General features: G+C 45.2%; 1 protein-coding gene across 5 annotated transcripts in view; it reads right to left on the bottom strand.

The window, feature by feature from the left end:
- The window catches only part of LOC119170776 (uncharacterized), a 148,094-nt gene that overhangs the window by 112,124 nt on the left and 11,448 nt on the right, over positions 1–24,522 (bottom strand). For all 5 annotated transcript variants that reach the window (XM_075886686.1, XM_037422034.2, XM_037422033.2 and 2 more), the window contains exon 4: positions 23,218–23,595. In XM_075886686.1, coding sequence (XP_075742801.1) covers positions 23,218–23,595 — 378 coding nt within the window. The remainder of the gene's footprint in view (positions 1–23,217; positions 23,596–24,522) is intronic.

Genomic DNA, 24,522 nt, shown 5'->3' with positions numbered 1-24,522 from the left:
ACTTGTATCACGCTGTAAGGTTCGCATCACAAGTTATTATTACCACTGAGCATCGATTCTTCATACAGACGTTGCTCACGGAGTTGGCAAACGGCTCATGTAATCTGCGCCTATGTTGTCTCTGCCTTTGATATACTCGAACAAAAAGTCCTAATCCATAAGAATGAGGCTCCGCCGTAACACGCGGCTGTTTACATGCTAGGCCGACTTGATGTACACTAGCGGTTTGTGGTCACTCTGTAGAATGACTGTGCGTCTAAATAGGTAGATGTGAAATTTCCCGACTGCCCACGTAAGAGCCAGGGCCTCTCGCTCCACTGTAAAGTAAGCAGTTTCGCGTGGTTGCAGTCCACGGCTTGCGTATGACACTGGGTGTAGTATTGGTTTCGTTGGAGTGGAACGCATGGTAGTTCATCGCTTGGGGTGTTATCCGCCTGGCAAACAGGTGATGCTTCATGCGGTGGTGCAGGCAACCATTCCTCATACTTTTTCAGTAGGTTTATATGGAATAGCGGGCTTCTGGTACCAAGGTCAATTAAATAGTCGACATCATTTCTCCTCTCACGGACATTAAAAGGTCCTTTCCACGTGAGAACCAATTTGTTGGTATCCGATGGAAGCAGTAGGAGAACCTTGTCTCCAGGGGATAATTGACGTGGTCTGGTCTTTCGGTCACAATGCTTCTTCTGTATCATTTTCGCTTTCTGAAGCTCCTCTTTGGCTAATCGGCAAGTTTTTTCAAGACGATTCCGCAGTTCGACTACGTACCGATGGGATGTTTTCACATCATCGTCAAGATGATCAGCAGCCCATAATTCTTTCAATATCGCCAGAGGACCTCTGACGTAACAGCCGTAGAGCAAGTCGAACGGAAAGAAGCCTAAGCTAGACAGGGGAACTTCGCGATAAGCGAAGAGTAAGGGCGCCAGGTACCGGTCCCATTTCTTCGGACACTCCTGGCACATTCTTCTTAACATTTGTTTCAGGGTGCCGTTGAACCTCTCTACAAGGCCATTAGCCATGGGATGATATGGGGTTGTTGGCAATTGTTTGAAGTAGAGAAGTTGGCTTAGCTCCTTCATTAGGCGTGACGAGAATAACGTGCCTCTGTCACTGATTATCTCCCGTGGGACACCTACACGAGAAAACATCTCCAGAAGTGCCTCAGCGACTTTCTCTGTCTCGATGCTCGGCAGTGCTACAGCATGTCACTGATTATCTCCCGTGGGACACCTACACGAGAAAACATCTCCAGAAGTGCCTCAGCGACTTTCTCTGTCTCGATGCTCGGCAGTGCTAACGCGTTGCCATGACCACCATTGTCAGTACGTACTTGTTTCCGCCCTCTGACATCGGTGATAATGGACCCACAATATCAATGGCTACTCTCTTGAAAGGGGTGTCAATTATAGGAGTGTTGCCAAGAGGTACACGACCCACCAAGTGCTTGGGAATAGTTCTTTGACATATATCACACGATTTAACAAATCGTGTGATGTCTGACTGAACCACTGGCCAGTAGAACTCTTCGAGTACCCGGTCTGTAGTTCGTTTAATTCCCTAATGTCCCAAAAGGATGACTTCGTGGGCCATTTTCATAACAAATTGTCGGAGGCACCTTGGTATCACAAGCTGATTCACCTGCCTTTTAGAGTGAAAGGTGTACTTGCAATAGACGATTCCGTCCTTCGTGAAGAACAATATTTTAGCAAACCTTGTCTTGACCTTTTTGTTAATGGCTTCGAAGCATTTCCGCAGGCTGCTGTCTTCCTCCTGTTTGGTTGTAAAGTCCTGTGGGCTGATGTCTAAGTTAGGGTTAATAACTGGAGCCGGAAGTAGATGTGGATTTAATGACTGTCGGTTCACTGCAGCAACTTTTCTTTTGAAACCTGTTTTCCTTGCAGCCGACATCAAAGTCTTTACATACAAGGATCCGTGTGCAGAACTGGATTTTTCTGCGCCAGAATACCCTTCTGCAGTGCTCCGAGTGTAAAGACGGCTCTACCAATCGTTATCAGGATTGTGAGCATCTCGAACGCCTTCCACATTTCCCAAGACAACATCATATAAAGGAGTATCCATACAAAGGGCTCGAGTTTTGCCAGTGAACAAAGGTGAAAAAATTCTCCCGTTTGCTTCAGGCAGCTTCATCAACCGTCCGTCCAAGATGTAAATCGAGGAAATCTTTCCAGTCAGCTTGCTATCCGCCACAAGAGACCTTTTGATAATGATTGAATCGCATCCGGTATCTCGCAGTACTGTTGCGGGATATCCTTCGAGTACACCTTCGCCCGTGGGCATCGATTTTTCCTTCAGCTTGGCTTGGTGTGTTTCTGCGCACTCCGGACTACAAGGAACACAAAGGGAAGCCTGCTACTCTGAATATAATTATCTTGGCTCCATCTCTTTGTTGAAAAGAGCATGAGGCTTTCTCAACACTGTTGGCCTTTTTGGAGCAGTCACCTGTTTTATGCCCAGTGCGGCGGCATTTTCCATAAAAGGGTGGCTTTGTACCTGGACCCTTTGTGTTGGTCCAGCAATCAGCAGCTCTGTGACCCTTTTTGTTGCAAAAGAAACCCTGCGGTCTTTCCTTGGCATCTTGCCGCTCAGACGTTCGAGTTTAACCTGGAGGCTTGCTCAGGATATCGCCTTTACATTTACCAAGGTTAATCAACCCCTGGGCCTCCAAGAAGTGGTCTGTAGCCTCCGCAAGTTTTTCAAGGCTTTCACAGTTTCTTTCTTTAAGAAACACAGCGAGTTTCTCATGGCATTGTGCGAGAAACTGCTCTGAGAGAATTTTGTCTCGCAGAGCATCGTAGGTCCGGTCTGTCTTGGCCATTTCTTGCCAATGGTCAAAATAAGCTGATAGACGCCCGGCAAACTGCGTGCCCGTTTCAGAGTTATCTGGTTTGGCTGATCGAAATCTTGTCCGATAGCGTTCTTCTGTGAACCTGAAGCGTTGTAGTAGCGTTTTCTTCAACGTTACGTAGTCCGTGGTATGTTCTGGTGCCATCCTACCAACTACACTCAAGGCCTCTTTGGTCAAGCAAAGGCTTAGTAATAGGGCCCATTTGTCTTGCGGCCAGTGTTGACTAGTAGCAACGCGCTCAAATCGCTGTATATATGCGTCCAGCTCATCGCGTTCCTCGTTAAAGGCTGGGATGAGTTTATGTGGACTTTGGTAGCTCTGCGTTGTGCCTACGGGCGCCCCCTCGGTAAGCTGCCCAGTAGTTGTGCTACCTGCTGTCGCACCTAACTGATGCAACCTCAGCTTGAGCTCAAGAACTTCCTTCTCTGCCTGTAATCTAGCGACTGCCTCTGCCTCGGCTTCTTTCGCGGCATTTCGTTCAGCCAGACGAGCGTCACGTGCCTCTTTTTCGCGTGCGCGTTCTTGGTCCATCCATTCTTTTAGTGCTGACCCACTTAACCCCAATTCCTTCCCGATCGCCGTCAACTTATCTGCCTCCATTATCGACCGTCACACACACATATGCGATGTGATACTCTCCTTAGATGTAACAAGAGTAGTCCTGCCGTGGACGCCACATATGTCGTGGTTAGGTTCCTCACGTAGCAAGGCGTGTGACGCGAGGAAGATGGAGACAGTGAGGAAAACAAAAAAAGAGTTATATTGGACGAACAAAAAAAACTATTGCACATACAGTACTATAAGTCGTACACGCACGCAGTTCACACACAAAAGAAAAGAGTAAACAGTCTCACAGTCTGTGCCGTAGCCCGGTGCCTTGAAGTGGGCCCCATTGCGTGCTCGGATGCTGTGGTCGCTTGGGTGCCAGGTCAGCATACCACTGTAGAGGGCATCACAAGGTCTAGGCGTAGCCGCACACTGTCAGCGACGTCGGCTCGGTGGACGTGGTCAGCAGCTCCGGTCTTTCGAGGGCGCTCGCCGTACCGGAGATGTCCACAGGACCACTCACCCAGAACTCGTGCCTGGCCACGCTGCCACGCCGTGCCCCGAGGACATCAATGGCTCGAGGACAGGAACCCGGCCTTTCGAACCTCGCGCGTAGTTGCGGGTTCGCCTTAGGCTCCCTTGCTTCGTCTTGTCGGCGTCCAAACAGCTTTGTTCTCCGCGAGCGTCTCTTCTTCTTTTTTTCAATGGCCGCGCTGCAATGCACCTTCATTCTTCTCATCTTCCAGGTGATGTGGCGCTGTCGTCTGCTATGCTCGCATTTTTTTAAGCTACTACATCACATCACGCTAATACCAATCAAAGCTATAGAATTCCAATGGGCAAAAATGCCCTGTAATTCGAACGCGCAAGATCTTGCGACAGTTAATTCGAACATACCGTGCTCCGAAAATGCTCTCAGCACCATGACCTATCTTGCGGCGGCACCTCTTCACGCGCGCAAGAAGGAAAAGAAGAAAAGGAAAGAAAAGACTATGGTAGATTGTTTGCTCTCTCTCAAATGCCGATCTCTCAAATGCCGATCTCTCAAATGCCGATCTCTCTTTCCCGTTTCTGCACGTAGAGACCCTTCTCCTTTCAAGGCCGCCCGCGAAGAGAGGAAAAAAAAAAAGAAAGCTGTCGCGGAGAGTTTTCCTTTCTCAGAGCAGAGGGTAGCAGCCATGATAGCAGTGGAGACGCAGTCGTTGCCGTCTTGAGAGGGAAATCGCTTTGCACCGCAGCGCCGCTTCTCGGTCATGTGACTGCTGAGCGCTTCCTCTGTCCTCTCTGCTGCCTGTGTGGGGAGGATGGCTCTCTCGGTCGCGTGGGGCGTGGCTGTAAGGTCCTCGCGGGAGTTTTGAAAGAGCCGCGCCGAACGAGCATCAAGCCCCGCAGAAAACGATATACTTAACACACTATGGTCGGCTTTTTTTATAGACTATTTGATAGACTAATTCAGTTCGTTATATTGATTTACTGGTCAATTTTACTTCCGTTACGAGGATTAAAATACATGTTCTTAATTAAGTTTCCAAGGGGAATTTTATTTACTTCATTATATTCATTATTTCATTATATCTCATTACATTATAACAAGGTTTGAGTGTAGATAGTATACGGCCAACTACCGCAGCTGAACGAAATGTCCGCTGTGGACACGCCCGTAGCCGAACGAAATGTGCGCTTTGGACACGCCCGTAAAAGTTGGACATTCTGTTGCATGCTAAACACTTTGTTGCAACATCCGAGCAAAGGCTCGCGGAAGAATTCTACGTGCTTCGGAGGCGCAAAAACAGTGCTACGACCGACGCCACCGTCTCACACCGAAATATATTATAAGCGACAAGGTGTGGCTGCAGCGAGGTACATCGACATCTGTAAACAAGCTGCACCCAAAGTATGGAGGTCCCTTCATTATCTCCAAGCACCAAGGAGAGAACACTTCGAGGGTGCGGTCCATGGTTTCTAATTCACACATGGACAACAGAAAATGGAGTAAGTTTGCTGTGCATTTGTCACAAATTAAGAACTGCAGCCGTCGACAAACGAAACGTTGGCTTATGTGCATTTCTTGCTGGAATGGCCCAGCTGCAGCGTGACCGAGTGTAGTGTACAGTGGGGCCATGGCTTGGAGGCTAGCGGAGCAGGAATGAGGGAAGGGGAGAACAAAGGAACAATAGACCAGCCGGCCCATGACAATGATGCTGTCACTGTGTCATTCTTTTAAAATGCCTATTTTTAATGTTTGTGCCTGAATTCCTAAAAGTACTTATAAATGCCTATTTTCGATATTGGTGCCTATATGAATACTTAACCTCGAATTTTGCTTTCCAGTATAGTTGGAGACTGGTATTGATGTCACAAAGGAAAATTGAGCTTTAGGAACTCTCACAACAACAACAACAAATACTCTCCAGCTCACAAGGCCCTTTAGCCAATAGGAAGGCCGATTCGCTTGTACACATGTACTCATCCTCGTTGCGTTGTGTGCTAGGCATCTCTAAGGTGTCTTCATGAATGCATAGGGAACAGGAGGTGCTTCCGCCCAACCGTAGAGCGATAAAAGAGGAGTTCTGGTGTGTTACCAAGGGAAAGTTGAGCACACGGTAAAAAAAAAGAAAAACAGGTGTCCATGTAATTTTTTTGTTTCTCATTTAATTCTTAAAAGGCACTTCACCAGGTCACAGGAGAAATTTTAGTTAGACAATGGAAGTTGTTGCGTGCGCAATGAAAAGCTTTATACGACAAGAATTTTTTTTCGTTCATTACCAGCCAGGACAGTAAGATGCGAGGAGGTGAGCAAACCTTTGCCACTGGCCTGGTGTAGATTTCGCTAGCCGAATTTCTTCCCAGTCCTGCTCAGTATCGGCACATGTCGTCCCCAGGCCAAGTCGTGCATGCAAGCTATTTTGCATGGTTTTGGTGTTATCTTGTTGTATTGCCTCTTTCTGAGGGATGGATCCCTCTATGCATGCACATTTGAAGCGGCTGTCATGGATAATGTATCCTTACCACGATACACAGCGTTGCACCGCTGCAACTGCTCTAAGGAACGATGCACCAAAGCACGCTAAGCGTTGCCAGGGCTGGCACCGGTACGATGCGAGAATGGCAAGAACACCAACCAAAATGAAATGAAGGCAGCTCAGCCTCGCATGTAGCTCAATACGAGGTTAAAAAATATAAATTACACACACACATATTCCCTTTGTATGTTTTATTATTTCTATCAACCTTGGTACTTCTATCCAAGCGACAGATCGCACAAATTAAACACGTCGCCTTGAATGATTCTTGCACTATCACATGCTGCTTCCGTGTATGCAGGACCACGGCCGCTGGATGAAAGAGCGCACGAGTACGGCCCGCTGCGTGTTCCAAAACCGGCGTGACAGGTCTAATTCCCGAACCACCGCTGCGACGCCACCGGGGAGGGATAGCTTTCGCGAGCGTTCATAGAATAGCATGTGTGGCGCGCTTGCGGTAGTTACGATTGAGCGCGTGCATCTTTCTGTGACCGGCGAAATCTTCTTTTAACATCCGTCTGGCGTGTGTGCCCCAGGTAATTACCGACTTTGCTTATAGATACGTGCAGCTCTTGCAAATTTTTGGTATTGTCTTACCCGAGAAGAAACCTTGCACACCGATCAGTGTTCGCGGAAGTAAAAATTGTGAGCGCATTTTACTCAGATCCTACAAGATCACAACTAATAGATCTGGAAGAGCTACACTTTTCTAATGTACCTAAATTAATTATAGTACCTGTGAGTATGTCCCTTCAGAAAAGGTTGCTTCAAATTTGATAACTTCATTTAAAACATTTAATCTCAGCAACTGCAGTTGCCACTATTCCTTTAACAGAGTCAGAGTCAGAGTCAGAGTCAGAGTCAGAAATGATTTTATTATGACATCAGGAGTATTACAAATTATTAGTATACAGAAGGAGGTCCCATAGTCAAAGACTGAATCGGGACCTCCTACAGTAATGAATATAGAAAAAAAAATATATTGAAATAGCAAACAGCAGTAAAAAAAGAAGCAAAAAAAAAATACAATGCAAGCTGAAAGAAGGATAAATTAAAAATACCAAGTGAACGCAAAAAAAAAACAAAAAAAAAAAAAAAAAGCCAGAAGCAGACAACATACAAAATAAGAATAAATCAATTCTCCTATATGTAGAAAAAATTGCAAAATCAGTCAACACAATAAAGAAAGGTAAAGCAGTGCCTCTAAAATTTTACAAAAAATTCCCAATGAGGTCAAGATAAAAAAATAAAGTAGTTCGGCACGTCTATACATCTTTCAGGACAATTCAGTTAAAAAAAAAAGAAAAACATTGGAATACATAATGAACAGAAGATCAATGTCACATCTGTTTCAGCAATGAATGGTAATGAAACGATGTTTACACCTATGTTCTGAGATGGTATGAATAGGAAGGAGATTAACGGAAGTGACGAAAGCTACCCGGATCATGATTGTGATGAGAGGAACGACTTCAGTTCTTTTTTGAATTTGCCAATGGATTGCGATGTTTTGATTGCAGGAGGTATAGTATTCCAGAAATGGATTCCATTGAAGTAAATTGTTTGTTTCCCATAATTATTCTGAACCCTTGGTAGGATTAAATTCCGATTGTGGGCAAATCTAGTCAGGTTAGTATTCACTAGATTAGATGGAGGGATAATGGACACAGGAAGCAGATTGTTGATTTGCTTGTACAGTAATATTCCTAGTTTGTATTTGAAAGTATCACAGACCGTGAGGATGTTGTTGGCTTGTAGGAGTGCTATAGCATTACAGCGATGGTGACTATGGGTAAGTATTCTAATAGATTGATTTTGCATAGTTTGGAGGAAAACAAGATGACTACTGTAAGTATTGCCCCAGGATGTGATACAGTAATTAAGGTGAGAATGAATGAAAGCGTAGTACAATGAAAGTAATGTAGGTTGGGAAAATATATCACGGGCTTTAAGCAGAACACGTATGCCGTAAGCCATTTTTCGTCGTAGGAGAGCAATGTGCGAAAGAAATTTCAAGTTGCGGTCAAGTTGTATACCCAAGAAAGTGGCCTCCTCATCAGCTTCAATTGCAAATTGATTTATAAATATTGGCGGGATATGATTATGTTCACGTTGGTGAGAGTGAAAAACAACGAACTTAGTTTTGGTGGGATTGATTTGTAGCTTATTATGGAAACACCAAGCAGTCAAGCTTGAAAGATCATTATTTAATTTCTGTGTCAGAGATCGGAGGCATTTATCAGTGTTAATAATTGTTGTGTCATCTGCGTAAAGTAAGGACTCTGAAGTGGTAAGCGAAGTTGGTAGGTCATTGATATAGATTATGAAGAGAAGTGGGCCGAGGATAGAACCTTGAGGGACTCCAATATTTGTTACCTTCGGTGTAGATTGAAAACCTGACAGACTTACAACTTGACTTCTATTGAGTAGGTAATTTTTTATTAACATTAGTGCAGGACCAGTTACGCCAATGGCTTCAAGCTTCAAGAAAAGAATGTAGTGGTTTATAGTGTCGAATGCTTTGGTAAAATCAATGAAAACAGAACCTGCATATAAGCCCTTATCTATTGCTCTCTTTAGCTTTTCGGTTAAAGATAACAGAGCGAGTTCAGTAGAATAGTCTTGACGAAAACCAAATTGCGAAAGTGAAAGAACCTGAAATTTATGGAGGTATTTGGACAGGCGATTTTCGAGCAATTTTTCGAATACTTTGCTAAAGAAAGGTATGATGCAAATGGGTCGATAATTAAATATTTGTGTACGGTCCCCTTTTTTAAGCACAGGAACAACTTTGCCACTTTTCAATTCTACAGGGAAAATACCAGTTTTGAAAGCTAAGTTAATTATGGATGATAAAATATCAGAAACAGCATGTGCAATTAATTTTACGTTTGTTGGGGAAATACCATCAGGGCCAGCACTTGTTGTGTTCAGGTTTCGAATGACATCATGTACTTCCTGACATGTGGTAGGAAATAAGAAGAATGATTGTGGCAGACGAGAAAGGGGAAGCTGATAATCAGCATCAGGGATGACGTCAGTGTTAAAGAAGTAGTCACTGAAAGCTTCAGCAATCTCTAACGGGCTATCATACTTAACATTTTTATAATTAATGGTGGTGATGCTAGAGAGACAGCCCTTCCTGTTCAAAAAAGAGTTGACAATTTCCCACTTTTTCTTTATGTTTGAACCAGCTTCATTAACCTTTCGTTCATAATATTGTTTTTTAGCATTTTTCAGTTGTAATGTAAGGGTGTTGCAAAGTCTTTTGTAACGTGCAATCAGGTTTATATTAAAAGGTTTTCGTTTTGTTTTTCTATAAAGGTTCTCTTTGGCTCTTAGCTGCTTCAATAGCTTTTCAGTAATCCAAGGGTTCTGAGGACTGGCGTAAACTTTTTTACATTTATAAACCTGAGTATGGCGCTGAATATAGGACAATAATATGGATGAAAATTCTGTGTAGGCCATTTGTGGATCATCTAAGCATATTAGTGAGGACCAGTCAGTGGACATAACATCGTGAATGAACGACTCCCTGTCTAGAAGTTGCCTAATGAAAAATATGCTAGTTGGCGTAGCGTGGCAGTTGAAGCGCACGAAAATCGGGTAATGGTCACTGATGTCGACCTTAAGAACCCCTGCATCCGGTGCTACAGATAAGTTAGAGAGTGCATGATCGATCAGGGTACTTCCGTTATTGATGCAGCGCGTGGGAATGGATATTAAACATTCGTAGCCAAAACTCTGGTAAACACTGGAGTAGTTCAAAGAACTAGGAGAAGAAAGGTCAAGCAAATTAATATTAAAGTCACCCATGATCACTACATTTGCGTGATTGAGAGCCAATGTGTGCATTACGTTTTGGAGGGCTTCACAGAAATTTTTCACTGATGAAGATGGGGATCGATAAATGCACCCAAAGATGAAGCTCTTGTTGTCAAGTTTAAGAAAATCGTAGTTAAGTTGAACCCAAACACTTTCGCAATCAATGACATCTAACTCTATGTCGTATCGTCGATTATAGTGTACGTTCGACTTGATATAAACAGCAACGCCACCATGATTGTTGTTTGCTCTATGCGAATATTCAGACTTATACGAAGGAAGATCAAATAGATTTTTGTCGTCATCGTTAAGCCAGGTTTCAGAGATACCGATAAGTGAAAAAGGGTTGTCAAGAGCGGATAAAAGAAGTTGTATATCGTCGAAATGCTTCCGGATGCTTCTTGCATTAATATGAATTGCTGAGTGGAACGTAGGCGAAAGAAACCTGTTAAGATTGTCTGTAGAAAAATAAGCAGCCATAGGTGAATCGACCTAAGTGACACAAAGGAGTAAATCAGAATTTATAGTGAATTTCTAACAGATTTTGGATAGGTCGGCTTCACAAGTGATGCGGAGCACCTTACTCTCTGTAGTCCGTCTGGCCTTTATCTGACAGTTGTCTGTCCACAAGAACTTCCAGTTGTTGGACTTCTTTAGAACTAGTGCCTGAGAAAATAGCGCCTTATTTTCGGGGGTGAGATGATCGTTAATGTAGATTGGTTTGTTGGTGACTCCAGATAATACAATATCATTCAGGTGCAGTTTGGCCTTCCAACACAAACTAAGATGATGATGATGATATATGGTGTTTTTTTGGCGCAAGGGCCATTTGATGGCCAAAGAGCGCCAGTTCATGCGACAAGGAATGTGGACAATGATTGTGATTAGCGGCTGTATAAGGGCCATAAAATTCCTCGCGGTACGGCGGGTAAAAACGTACAAGTAATAAAATCATGACCATGCCGTGAAAGGTGTGTGTGGTGTGAATAGATAACAAAAGTTGGTGATAATAAAAAACGATGGTGTATATGTATGGCATTAGCACAAGTGCCTCACTGGTTCATACCCTTGCGTCCAAGGGCTGCGAGGCAAGTGCTTTCTTGTGTAGCCACCGCAGCAAAAACCTCCCTGGAGAGGTCGTGCTACGGAATGCCCGGGTATATGATATGAAAACTATGAATTTCTTTTAAAAACGCTAACAATGATTTATGACTAAAAAGCGGTTCCCTACCAATGAACATTGCAGGGTGTAAAGGTATATGTTGTCGGTAGGGTAATGGAAAATGCTGTTTTCTTATAATTTCTAGGTGCTTACACTGGATTAACACGTGAAGGACGGTTAATGATTCACCAGATCTGTCACACAATGGTGGATCGCCACCAGACAAAAGATATGTGTGTATCGTGTATGCGTGTCCTATCCTGAGTCTCGTTAGTATAACCTCTGTATGACGCGATTTTGATACTGGCAGCCAATGACCAAGGTGCGGCTTAATAATGTGTAGTTTGTTTTGTGTGTGTGTATCCCACTTGCTCTGCCAGTAGTCCCTGATGTTTCGTTTGAGAAGACGGCTTAAGATCAAGGGCCGGGATTAATATGGGTGTAGGGCCAGTGCTTTTGTGGATGGATGCAGCAAGCTGATCCGCCCTCACATTGCCTTGGATCTCACGGTGCCCTGGCACCCAGCACACTACAACATGTTGTTTTAGTGTGTAGAGTGTGCACAAAATGGAGTAAAGTGAGACAAGGACCGGGTTTTTATGTTTTTTAGGACTGTGCAGAGCCGTTACCACACTGAGGGAGTCTGTATAAATTACTGCTTTTTGTATTTGTAGTTGTTTGATGTGTTTAGCTGCCACAAGTATCGCGTAAGCTTCTGCTGTGAAGATACTTGTGCTTGGATGTAGAGGGCCAGCATCCGAAAAGGATGGGCCGACAGCAGCGTAGGACACAGAGGAGTTGGACTTGGAAGCATCTGTAAAGAACTCAGGACGTGTGTATTTGTGTTGAAGTTCCAGGAAGTATGTTCGGATATGGGCAATAGGCGCATGTTTTGTAACTTCTAGAAAGGACACATCGCAGTCTATAGTCTGCCATTGCCACGGTGGCGGATATGCTACAGGAGCCATTAAACTGTGTTCTAGTGAGACTCCAGTTTCCTCGGCTAGACTTTTCAGGCGAACTGAGAAGGGCTGCCTCATCGAAGGCCTGTTTTGAAACAGAAATGAGCTCGACAAATTATTAATAGTAGAGTATGAGGGGTGCTTTTTATCTGCTTTCACCTTAAGGAAATAAACAAAAGACATATAAGTTCTCTGCAGATGAAGCGACCACTCATTTGACTCAACATAAAGGCTTTCTACGGGGCTGGTGCGAAAAGCACCCGTAGAAAGGCGAATGCCCAAATGGTGCACGGGGTCCAGCATCTTTAAAGCACTTTGAGTTGCAGACTGATAAACAACGGCCCCATAATCTAAGCGGGTGCGAATGAGGCTTCGATACAGATTTATGAGGCATTGCCTATCACTACCCCAAGTAGTACGTGACAGCACTTTTATAACATTCATGGCTTTAAACATTTTATTTTTAAATTCTTGATGTGCGGAACGAAGGTCAGCTTGTTGTCCATGATTAAGCCTAAGAATTTATGTTCGGCTTTGACGGACAGACGTTGCCCGTTCAGTCGAATGTCAGGTTCAGAGTGCATGCCTCTCTTTCGAGAGAACAAGACACACGTGCTTTTTTGTGGGTCAAGTCGAAATTCGTTTTCATCTGCCCATTTGGAGACCTTGTTTAAGCCCAGCTGAACCTGCCGCTCACACATTGCCAAGTTGCATGACTTGAAGCCAAGCTGAACGTCGTCGACATATGTACAATAGAACATACTGTGGGGGATGGACAAGTACAAAGAATTCATTTTGATAATAAAAAGTGTGCAACTAAGCACACCATCTTGTGGCACGCCTGTTTCCTGGACAAATGTTTGGGAGAGAACACTGCCCACACGGACATGGAATGTCCGGTTTGACAGGTAACTTTCGATTATATGAAACATTCTTCCGCGCACACCAAGGTGGGACAGATCTCTTAGAATTCCAAAACGCCATGTTGTATCATAGGCCTTTTCGATATCGAGGAACACAGAGAGAAAATATTGTTTATGGACGAAGGCGTCTCTGATCTGTGCCTCGATACGAACAAGGTGGTCTGTGGTGGATCTGCTTTCTCCAAACCCGCACTGAAATGGGTCGAGCAAATTGTTTGTTTCAAGGATATGTACAAGTCGGCAGTTTATCATTTTTTCGAAGACTTTGCACAAGCAGCTTGTAAGTGCAATAGGCCTATAACTTGAAGCTAAAGAAGGGTCCTTGCCCTCTTTCAAAATGGGAATAATAATAGCCTCTTTACAGGAGGTAGGGATAGTGCCAGAAAACCAGATAGCATTGTACAAACAAAGTAAGGTTTTTCGTGTTTCGGCTGGTAGGTTTTTTAACATTTCATACACCACACGGTCAGAACCTGGGGCAGAAGTACTGCAGGAGTTTAGAGATGTTCGGAGCTCAGCTACACTGAAAGCTTGGTTATATGCCTCGTATCTAGTGGATTTGTGTTCTAGTTTCTGCTTTTCTATTCTTCTTCTGTATTTTTGGAAAGTGTCAGTATAGTGGGACGAGCTGAATACCCGTTCAAAGTGTGCACCGAGGAAGTTTGCCTGGTCTTCCAAGGTATCACCCTGAGTGTTTACGAGTGGAAGTGTGTGTACTTGTTTTGCTGCTATCCTACCGACCATGTTCCAGACTTTGGCCTCTTGTGTATATGAATTTATCCCTGATAAAAACTTGTGCCAACTTTCTCTTCTGGCCTGCCGGCGCGTTCTCCTGCCTCGAGATTTTATTTTCTTAAAGATCTCAAGGTTTTCCGCAGTCGGCGAGTTCCGCAGCAATCTCCATGCCCTGTTCTGTTCCTTTCGCGCATTCTGACACTCAGTGTTCCACCACGGAATGTGTCGTTTGCCGGGCAGTCCAGATGTTTGTGGAATGCACTTGGTTGCTGCGTCAGTAAGAAAAGCTGTGAAGTACTGCACAGCTTCATCTATGCCTAACTCGCAGATGTCAGTCCAATTTAGGTGAGTAAGCTTTTGAAATTGTTCCCAGTTGGCTTTGTTTACCAGCCATTGGGGAACATGTGGAGGACATTCATTTATTATTGTTGTACTCAAAACTAAAGGGAAATGGTCACTTCCGTATGGATAATTTATGACTTTCCACTGAAGTAATGGTACAAGTGAAGGAGATGCGATACTGAGGTCTATGGAAGAGTAAGTTTTGTTGGCAAGGTTATACTATGTTGCCTCTTTCCTATTCAACAGACAAGCACCCGATGAAATGAGGAATTGTTCAATGAGGCGACCTCGGGCATCACAGCGAGAGTCACCCCACAGACCATTATGTGCGTTCAGGTCACCAAGGACCAGATAAGGTTCAGGTAGTTCGTCTATTAAAGACTGGAATTGAAGTTTTTCGAGACGGTGGTGCGGAGGTATGTACAAAGAGCAGACAGTGACAAGTTTGTTTAGAATAACTGCTCGGACAGCCACCGCCTCGAGGGAAGTTTGAAGGGGTAATTGTGTGCATGCTACACCTTGACTTACTATAACCGCTACACTACCGGATGGTAGCATGGCATCATCTCTATCCTTTCGGAAGATTATGTAGTTACGTAAAAAGTTTGTGTTAGTTCGTTTTAAGTGTGTCTCTTGTACACACAGCACTCTTGGATTGTGTTTATGGAGGAGTTCTTGTAAGTCATCAAGGTTTCGAAGAAGGCCTCGGGTGTTCCACTGTAATATTTCTGTCTGCATATTTAAACAAAAGAGATGCTGCTGTGTGTACAAAGAGTATCCTGTGTTGGAGTGAGCTCGTTAATTCAGGTGGCAGGACGGTCGTCCGGCCCCGTTATTGGTTTTTTATTTTTCTTGGCACGCTCCAAGGAGGCGCGCCGCTCTTTTGGTACCAAGGGTACCGTTGTATCCATTGCCTCCTCGGAGGCACTGGATGCCCGCACGTGCGGGCTGTTAGTTCGGATTTTGGGCCTCGCCTGGTGAGGGGAGGCCTTGAGACCCGAAGACTCTGGAGTCTCCGGTCTCTGTTTGAGAGTAGGCGGTGTAGCTTGGGCTACAGCCGCCTTGGGGGCAGGTGCCACAGCCGATGGCTCACTCTGCGCTGGCCGAAGGGGTGGCGAGGGCTGGTGTGGCGTTGCCCCCTGACGCGCCGCATCAGCATATGTTGTGCCGTAAAATGGCGACACTCTTCGTCTTGCTTCTTTGAATGTGATGTTTTCTTTGACTTTAAGAGTGATGATTTCTTTTTCTTTTTTCCAGTTAGGACACGAACGCAAATACGCGGCGTGTTCCCCGTCACAATTCACGCAGTGGGGCGTAGTAACACAGTTATCAGATGGGTGGCCGTGGCTACCATATCTTGCACAAGTTTCCTGACCCTGGCAGTTCTGCGAGCCATGACCAAATCGTTGACATTTATAACACCGTCTTGGATTGGGAATGTAGGGACGGACAGATAGTTTGATGTAGCCTGTGTCTATAGATGAAGGCAGTGTGCTAGATGCGAAGGTGAGTATTAAATGTTAGGTAGGTATTTCTTTATTGTCTCGTCTGATGACGATTCTTTTCACATCTGTGACATTTTGCTCTTTCCACCCTTCAAGCAGTTCCTGTTCAGGCATTTCAAGAAGGTCTGCTTCTGAAACAACTCCGCGTGAGGTGTTCATTGATCTGTGAGGTGAAACAGATACTGGGATATTACCAAATGCTACGAGAGTGCCAAGTTTTTCATAGTGGTGTTTTTCAGGCAGCTCAAGAAGAAGGTCTCCGCTAGCCATCTTTGTAACCTTGTATCCTGGGCCAAAGACTTCAGTCAGAGATTTATCAACAAGAAATGGAGATATGGCTCTGGCTTGTTTTGTTGGGTTTTTGCTGTGCACAACATGGAATTTGGGAAAGCATTGTCTGGGTTGGCTGAAAATTGATATGTCATCGGTGCGTCCCCTCTTAGGCGGAAGACGATCTAGGAGACGGGGAAATGCAGGTGTTCCCATAGTAGTGTACTTTTTTTTTTCGGCAGCAATGGCGACCACCCACCATGGAGTCCAACCAGGGGACGCTGAAGCACTTAATAGCATAAGGCTGCAGACGCCAGCCGTACATTGCCACTATAACCAAATATAACTACTCAAGGTTGAGTAATTACACAAGGTTAACCCTTGCCGCCAGGAAAAATCGGAAGTAAATGGAAGGGAGAAGAAGACAGGACAGATTTAAAGACGAGAAAAGTCTAAGATATAGGAAGAGAGAGATAGGAAAAGGCGACTGCCGATTTCCCCTGGGTGGGTCAGCTCAAGGGTGCCGTCTACGTGAAGCCAGGGCCAAAGGGGTGTGTTGCCTCTGCCGGTGGGCCTTAACGGTCCAATCACCCAGCGTCGGCTCAACCCCCAGGATCCCCTTTTCCCCGGACACGGCAAAGCCACGCACGGCTAGGCGTGGGAGGGAGTAGAAACTCCCCCGTTAGCTCGGGTCCGTGGTGTCGCTACACACCAAACGCCTACTTGCGCAGGCGCCCCTGCGGGGACACAAACTAAGATAGACTTCTCACTTCCTCCAAACATGTCTATAGTATTCATACAATGCAGTATCAGATGCAACAGCCACAAAATATACTTAGCATGTGTGCGATCTCATAACAGTGGACTCGAGCCTCTTTGAAATTTCAGTGACTGCAATTTCAACACTGGCAATTGAGCGAGCAGTTCTCAAGTGAATAATATGAAAACTGTGAGATGAAAAGAGAGATGAAATGCTGCAAAATGCAAGCACAAGCGCTTGCGTTCCTGAGTTTTTGAATGTTTTTGTCTCTTTTCGTCCCAATGTTCTTATGATAATGCAACTAATTCAATAGTGAACACATGACCGGAACAAGATGCGTGAAAACATTTCATTTATTCTCCATTTAGGGCTCATGCTGGCATTCCTAATATTTTCTTTACTTCTTTGCAGTTTTGCATAATAAAACGACTTGATAATTGCTCCAGCTTGTGCACCTAACATTTGGCTTCTGTGTCTATCGACCATAAAACCGTCCGTTCGGTCTATTCATGTCAGCCTCCCCACGGGCACTGGCGAATGCTAATAGCACTCCAACGCGCTTGTCTTCTGCAGCCTCCGTCATGCGGTTCTGTGATCCATTACTGTTTATTTGTTCTACTATGTATCGCCGACTAATAAGCACCTGTGCTTGCTCAAATGAAGACACGTCACGTGCACTCGACTGCCATACAGCAGCCGTGATTTTGCGATGTGTAAATCTAATAAAAACAAACGTGGTTGTCCCTTGACCCAGCCATGAATATATATATATATTGCCTTGCCTAGTAAGAACTATCAAGAAATTTGAATGGCACTTCTAATGATGTATACTTTTGCAACCTCTTCAATAAAGTTACGAGAAGCACGTCACCATGTTTGTAGAAACCACTTTTATCTAGTGTTTGAAGCTTAATATCTTTCCGGCACACTACCGAGTACCGGATAACATGAAAAATATTTAAATTATGTTTCTTCGATACGCTTCAGAATATAAAAACTATGAATGTCTACTGTAAAATGTACAAAAATTAATTGTCAAGCATTCCAGCTGAGAAAATAGGAAAGTGCTGAATAAACATCACAATAATCAAAATATATTAGTTTAAGACATCTCCATAAATAGAACAATGAGTTTGTCAAGCATTCAGTGCTATATCAGTCAGCTACATGCATTGTGGATTTTTCTGTCAGCCTCAAAACAAGAAGCTGGTTCTGAAAAAGAAAAAAAAAAATCAGGTGCTCAGCGCAAACAGGAAAAATCTATTTGCTTTTTTAACTAGATAGCGCCTTGTAGTCTACTAAATATGCGATATGTCATTGCTGTGATAAATGTGATGAAAAAAACACTGATTAGAACAACTGAGTGGGTCACTGTTGTGACAAACACCAGCTACTTTGCTGCGGCTGCTGCCCTGAGGGAGCCGCCACTACTCCTATCCTCATCCCTCCCGCTCCCGCCCCGTAGCGCTGCAGCGGCCGCAACTGACCCTACAGCTGACACGCGCTCTCCCATAGAAAGCCGCTCCACGCGGCAGACCATACCATGCGCTTTTTCATCCAGCGGCCATGACAGGACCATTCCTTGTGTATTTTATTTATGAATTTATTTCCAAATACTGTTGGCCGTCATGGCCATAACAGGGTGGGTACAGTAAATGTTAACATAAAACAAAAACAAGTACAATAGCAATAAAGACAGAGAGAAAGAAATAAACATTTATTTAGAAACTGTTCTGAGCGAGGCCCGGTGTCATCCTAAGGTGGGAGGTTTCCCTAGTCCAGGAAGCCTCCGGCTTCAACTGCCCTCTTGGCCCTGGCGTTGAGTTGTCGCTAGTATTCCAGGTCCTCGAGGACGAACTTGGCCTGCCAGGTTTCCATCATGTGGTCGTCGTTTATTCTTGGGGCTTGGTCCAGCTCCAGTCGCACATCGTGGTTTGCATGGCACTGGCATTCCACGAGCAAGTGTGCCAGGGTGTCTGGTATGCTGCAGAGCAGGCACAAGTAGCCATGTGTCGTTGGGTAGAGGCGGTGCATTAATATGCCATGTATGTAAGTGTTGCTTTGTAGGCGTTTAAAAATCACGCTCTCTTCTTTGGTTAGTCTTGGATGGGGTGGAAGGTACACCCGTCACTCCAGTTTATAGTGTTGAAGTAGCGACAAGTAAGTGTTTTCTACTACCTCCATCTCTGCAGCCACGGATCAGGTATCCTTTGGTCCCAGGGCAGCCAGACTAACGTGCTCGCGGGCAGCGGTGTGAGCCACTTCATATCACTGTAGAGCCTCATGTCTAGGAACCCAGATTACGCAGGTATATGGAAGTGGAGAGCTTCGCCATTGCAGGATGTTAATTGGAACGGCTGAGACACGGCTTTTCACATAATTGCGGCAAGGGGCCGCCTTCGAGTCGGTGAAAATCACTGCGGCGTCTTTACATGTGGTGTTGGCGAGAGCGATTGCCACTTCTTCCGCTGCGTCTGAGTTGCGTGCCTTGACTGTGGCCGACGCTAACTCTCGACCTTGAGAATCAACGACGCTGATAGCATACGCGTTTCTACAGGGGTACTTGGCCGTGTCGGTATAGCGGGCATTCGGGTCTTGCCTGAACTTTCGTTGAAAAGCTTCTGCTCTAGCCATTCGTCTACCTTTGTGGACTATGGCGTGCATGTTGCGTGGGATAGGTGCGATGGACAGGGACTCTCGAACGTCCACCAGGGTGCGCTTTTTTCGGTCTGCATTCGCAATGTATGATTCGCTGTAGCTGAGATACTGGAGTACAAACCTCCCAGTGGGCGTGACCTTGAGTCGTTCCAGCTGGCTGTTCTTGTGAGCCTCCGCGAGCTCTTGCCACGTGTTGTGGACACTCATCTTAAGAAGTTGTGAAGTAGAAGCCATGGGTGGTAGTCTCATGGCGGCTTTGGTTGCCTTTCTTACTCTAATATTATGTTTTTCTATTTCCGTAGTTCTTAAACAGAGGTATGGCGTGCTGTACGTGAGGCAGCTGGTGAGCAGAGCTTGCATTATTCGTGGGGTGTCGTGTTCTTTAAGCCCTTTGACAGAACTACAAAAAATACTTATTTATCCAGAACAAAGACAAAATAATTTAAAAACATGCTTTATAAAAACATTCATACATATATAGTGTAGACCACTAATACATAACCCCTTACAATGCGCTGTTTTTCTACTCCCCTTTACCCTCCCATAGAACCTCATGTATACGCATACCGCTTATTGTGCAGTTCCCCAAGATAAAAGACCAGTTATAATGCGGTTGCCAGAAATTGTTTGTGACAAATGCGGTAGCGAGTGCACTTCTGAAAGAAGACGCGCTGGGTGCGCTGCTGAGGAGTGAACGACGAGGTCGTCACGGAGAAGGGAGGGATACGGAGTGAACGAACGAAGGGCGGAGGGAAGAAAAAGAAAATGAAAAGACCGCGGGACACTGCACCGCGGGCTCGACGCGTAAAGATGGAGGATTATTGCCTCGGTGACCCATAAGCCTTTGCACCGGCGCCGACGCGGCTACAGCGTACTACATCGCTAGCATGGCTTCAGCTGCGCGCCACTCAATGTGGCATGTGCGATCCCATCCTTATCAATTGCATGCGCTTAACAGTTTCCTGTCAGGAAAGACGTCATCGTTACCGAGCTAGCAACAAATATCGTGTTTGCTTCCTTGTCCGTGAATTGAAAATCTCTTATGGTTTTATGACGCAAGCTTTCACTTTTGCTGCCAGTGTGCTGTTGTACGTAAGCTTGACGAGTTGTTGTTGCTGATCTCCTGGCCGCCAACGTGAACTTCGTATCGCACACGCTGTTCTTGGTTCACTGCTAGTGCGACCTTTTTGACAACGAATCTTCATGTTCTGGAAAAACTTTCCACGACAACATACCAAACGGCAAGCTAGGCCTAATTGGTGTTGGTTGCGCTTCGATCGGTAGCGGTTGCGCGAATCTAAGTTGCGGTGTGGTACCGAATCAACAAAACTCTTAGCGGTGGCCGTATCTGTAGTGCTCAAATAGTGGTTCGCAATTCGATTGCGATGTCTTAAATCGGGTGTGCGCCCATGAAATCGAATGGTTGGCGTCTTTCAATGCGTCAAATTCTGGACGTGATTCGACATAGTTTATATGTATTGTGCAAATAATCGAGGTGGTCTAGTAGTCGACGAATTTCCGCGATGGTGCTTTCATTTGTTAGACCCTCCCCTCACCCTTTCGCATTCATTTCATTGGCAACACCTGTCTTCGGGCGTTAAATTCTTTTGTTAGCATTCAAATTTCTGAATGTTAGCAAGCACACACCGCACACTTGGATTTTTGGACACGCGAAGCTGCATGTTCAACAAGTTTTGCGCAAATGCGGCCCTTGCAAATGATTGTTTTGGTTATAGTGCAGTACCGCTCATAGTGCGGATATTCGCAACTCCTGCGATTTACGTTATAAGCAGTCTATACTGTATTGTGATGGTGGTATAGTATGCAATATTAAGTAACTACACGATGCATTAACAACATGGCAATGTACGTAAAATACTATAGGAATACTCAATGTTCACGACAAAATTTTAATGCACTCTTCAAAGCTTTCTATGCTCTTCGAATTCAGTGCCGATACTGACAACTGATTCCATTTTTTTTATCGCTCATGGAAAAAAAGATTACGCGTACACATGAAGATTGCATTTTGGAACCAAAAACACAAATTTATTGCATGATCTGACATTGCTGGAGAGCCTGGGAACAATATAAGGTTTAGTTTCAATACTGAGGTGTCCTGTGCAGATTATGGTTGGGCGTCGCATTTACCAGTGCGTACGCGTTCCGCATAGGAATGGCTGACACCGCTGAATGCGACCATTGTGGCAGTGATGAAACAACTTGGCACATTCTGTGTGATTGCCCACAATACTGCTCGCAGAGACAGTCACTCTGCAATGCACTAGATGAACTGGACAACCAGCCTCTTTCGGAATAAAGAATCCTGCACTGCTGACAGGACTTTATGTCGCAGAAGAAGGCTGTGAAGGCGCTCCTGCGCTTCTTGCGTTCAACCGGCCTGTCCAAACGACTGTAATCGGAACTCCCTGAATGTGTGCGCATGTGTTTTTTTTTTCTAATTTATTTTATATCTCTCTATATCTATCCTCTTTCCGACCCTTTTCCCCACCCCCATACAGGGTAGCAAACCAGCTCGTCTAGGTTAACCTCCCTGTCTCTTTCTTTTATTTATTTATCTCTCTCTCTCTCTCTGAGGTGTCCTTTTGATAGCAAAAAAAGAAATTTAGGTCGACCAACATTCCGGCGTTGAGTCAGCGTAGGCAATTCAAGCAACCAAAGTTTTCCAAAAACGGAGTCATTTCAAGAATAATGCAATAAAATTATTCTTGCAGCCTTTCTCTGTATTTTTTAATTCGATTTATTAACCCCAACTGGAAGGGATCCCACACTGCATTGGTGTGTTATAATGTCGGCTTTACGTAAGTCAAATACATACTTGCCAAGTACAAGGATTCTGAATCCGGGAGATTTCGCAAAGGGGCCAGGGGGGGGGGAGGCTGAAATACGGTATTTTTTCTTTTCTTTCCGCACCTAAAAAACCCAAGGTCAAACAAACAAACAGAAAGAACATCACAACAAACATGCCGGGTGCGGTGAGGGGTTTCAATCGCAAGTGCCAACATCAGCCGTGCGGTCTCGGAGTGGCCGAACACACGGGGGTAGTGTTTTTCACTAAGGTGAGCCTCAAAGGATCAAACACAACTAGCAAAATCTATTTCCGTCGAAACAACTCGCCTATTTCTTCACACGTGAACGGGCGGGACGGCGCAGCTGGCTGCCGCAAAAGTGTGGGTCAAAGCTTTGCTCACTACTAGATTCTTTTGACAGGAATGCCAAATCGCGTCTGGCCCCTTTTTATTGGTATATCAATTACATGAACAGTCTATGCTGGTGTTTTGCTGTCCCGGTAATTCATGTATATATATATACATATATATATATATATACACTCAGGAAAAAGAGAAGCTACCTCCGCGTGCCCCGACGAGTGCTTATCTCTCACGTGTACTTTGCCAAGCGAATGGTGAGTGGAGGGGGGAGGAGGCAGTGCCAGGCACCGTAAACACTGCAGCACCAAAGTGGACATATCATATAAAAAAGGTTTGACATGGAAGTCATGAATTACACACAGAATTGCTTAAAATGCGGTGTTTTTTTTATCAGTGTCACCACCTAGTGTAATAATCCCTGCTACAGACTAAAAAATAAGCTACAGAATTAATCGAACAGTTACCTGCTCGTTACGTTCCCAGAGATCCCACGAGCAATCCGTGAAGGAGACCTCCTTCAAGGCCTTGTTCCTGGCAAGCAGTTCAGCAAATGACTCTCCGTCAGGCTGACCCAGGTGGAAGCCTTCAACAATGAGGTCAGTGATGCTGGAATTGGCGTCCAGTGCGTCGAAGACAGCGCTCGCCTCGTGGCAACGCCTCGCACAAGTCACACTGAGCTCAATCAAGGACGTCGAATCAGCCAGCAGCCGCTGGAATGCCTCCTCGTTGTCATGCATGGTAAACCAGCTGTCGATGGCAAGGCTGCACACGCTCGTGTTGCCAGCCAGACCATCCAAGATTATGGCAGCGATGCTGGCCGAACCCCCGGCCGCCCCTGCACCCTGTGTCGAACATTAGTTAATGCTAAAGTTCAATGAGCTGCCTTGCACAGTTTCAGACACATGTCAATAAATGAGCTCTTTTTTATACAATCTATCGAATTTGCTCGCGTAATGAACACACTCGCATAATAAACGCACCCCCTAAATTCATCCGCTGCAGTCCCACTAACCGACCCCTGGCGCCTTCTCACCCATTGGATCTCTTCCGTTTTTTATCATTTTTCCAACACCCCCTCCCTGGGCACCACGGCTCGCTCCCTCCGCCCTTCGCTTTTTGCCACGTGCGGTATTGTTTGTTTTTTTTTTCTATCTGTGCGCAGAACGTCCCCTGTCTTATCTGTGCGCCACAGCGGGGTTCACGAATAGTGTGAGTGTAGACATCGCAGCTGATAAGCTCGCAGCGACCGAAGGTCACGAAGCTGCCGTGCCAACTTACGATCGCTTCCTGCAAATACAAAAAAACCTAACCATGCACACGCGATTTTCGAGCGACAACGATAGGATTCACTGTTGCCAAGGGTCATTCATTGCTATTGCACCGCAAGTTTCTGTAAAACCAGAAAAAACATAGCTTGTCGTCCAGTAAAGATCGTAACAATTTCTCCAACTTGATAGCACCCCAGATTCTCGCTTCGCTTGTTATCCATGGGTAGAGGAACTTCTCATCTGGAAGCGAGGCGGTGGCTGTATCTTGTTATCAACGGTTTGTTTTGATGCTTCAGGGATAGCTTGCAGCATTGCTGGCTACAGTGTTAACGACAGCGTCACAGTTGTCGTGCGAGGTTGCCGCGAAGTTGGCTAAATGTGTTGTAGCATCATAGTGCACGCTCTTGTGCGCCCCTCCAGATCACAGCAGATATTGCGGTCAAACGATTGCAAGAAAAGATAGCCGCAAAACGCATTTATGGCTTGCGCGGGCGGCCTGGG

The sequence above is a fragment of the Rhipicephalus microplus genome, chromosome 2, assembly GCF_043290135.1.
Source record: "Rhipicephalus microplus isolate Deutch F79 chromosome 2, USDA_Rmic, whole genome shotgun sequence".
Classification (NCBI taxonomy): domain Eukaryota; kingdom Metazoa; phylum Arthropoda; class Arachnida; order Ixodida; family Ixodidae; genus Rhipicephalus; species Rhipicephalus microplus.
Note: the sequence above shows the minus strand (reverse complement) of the source record. Positions and strands in the feature narration are given on the sequence as shown.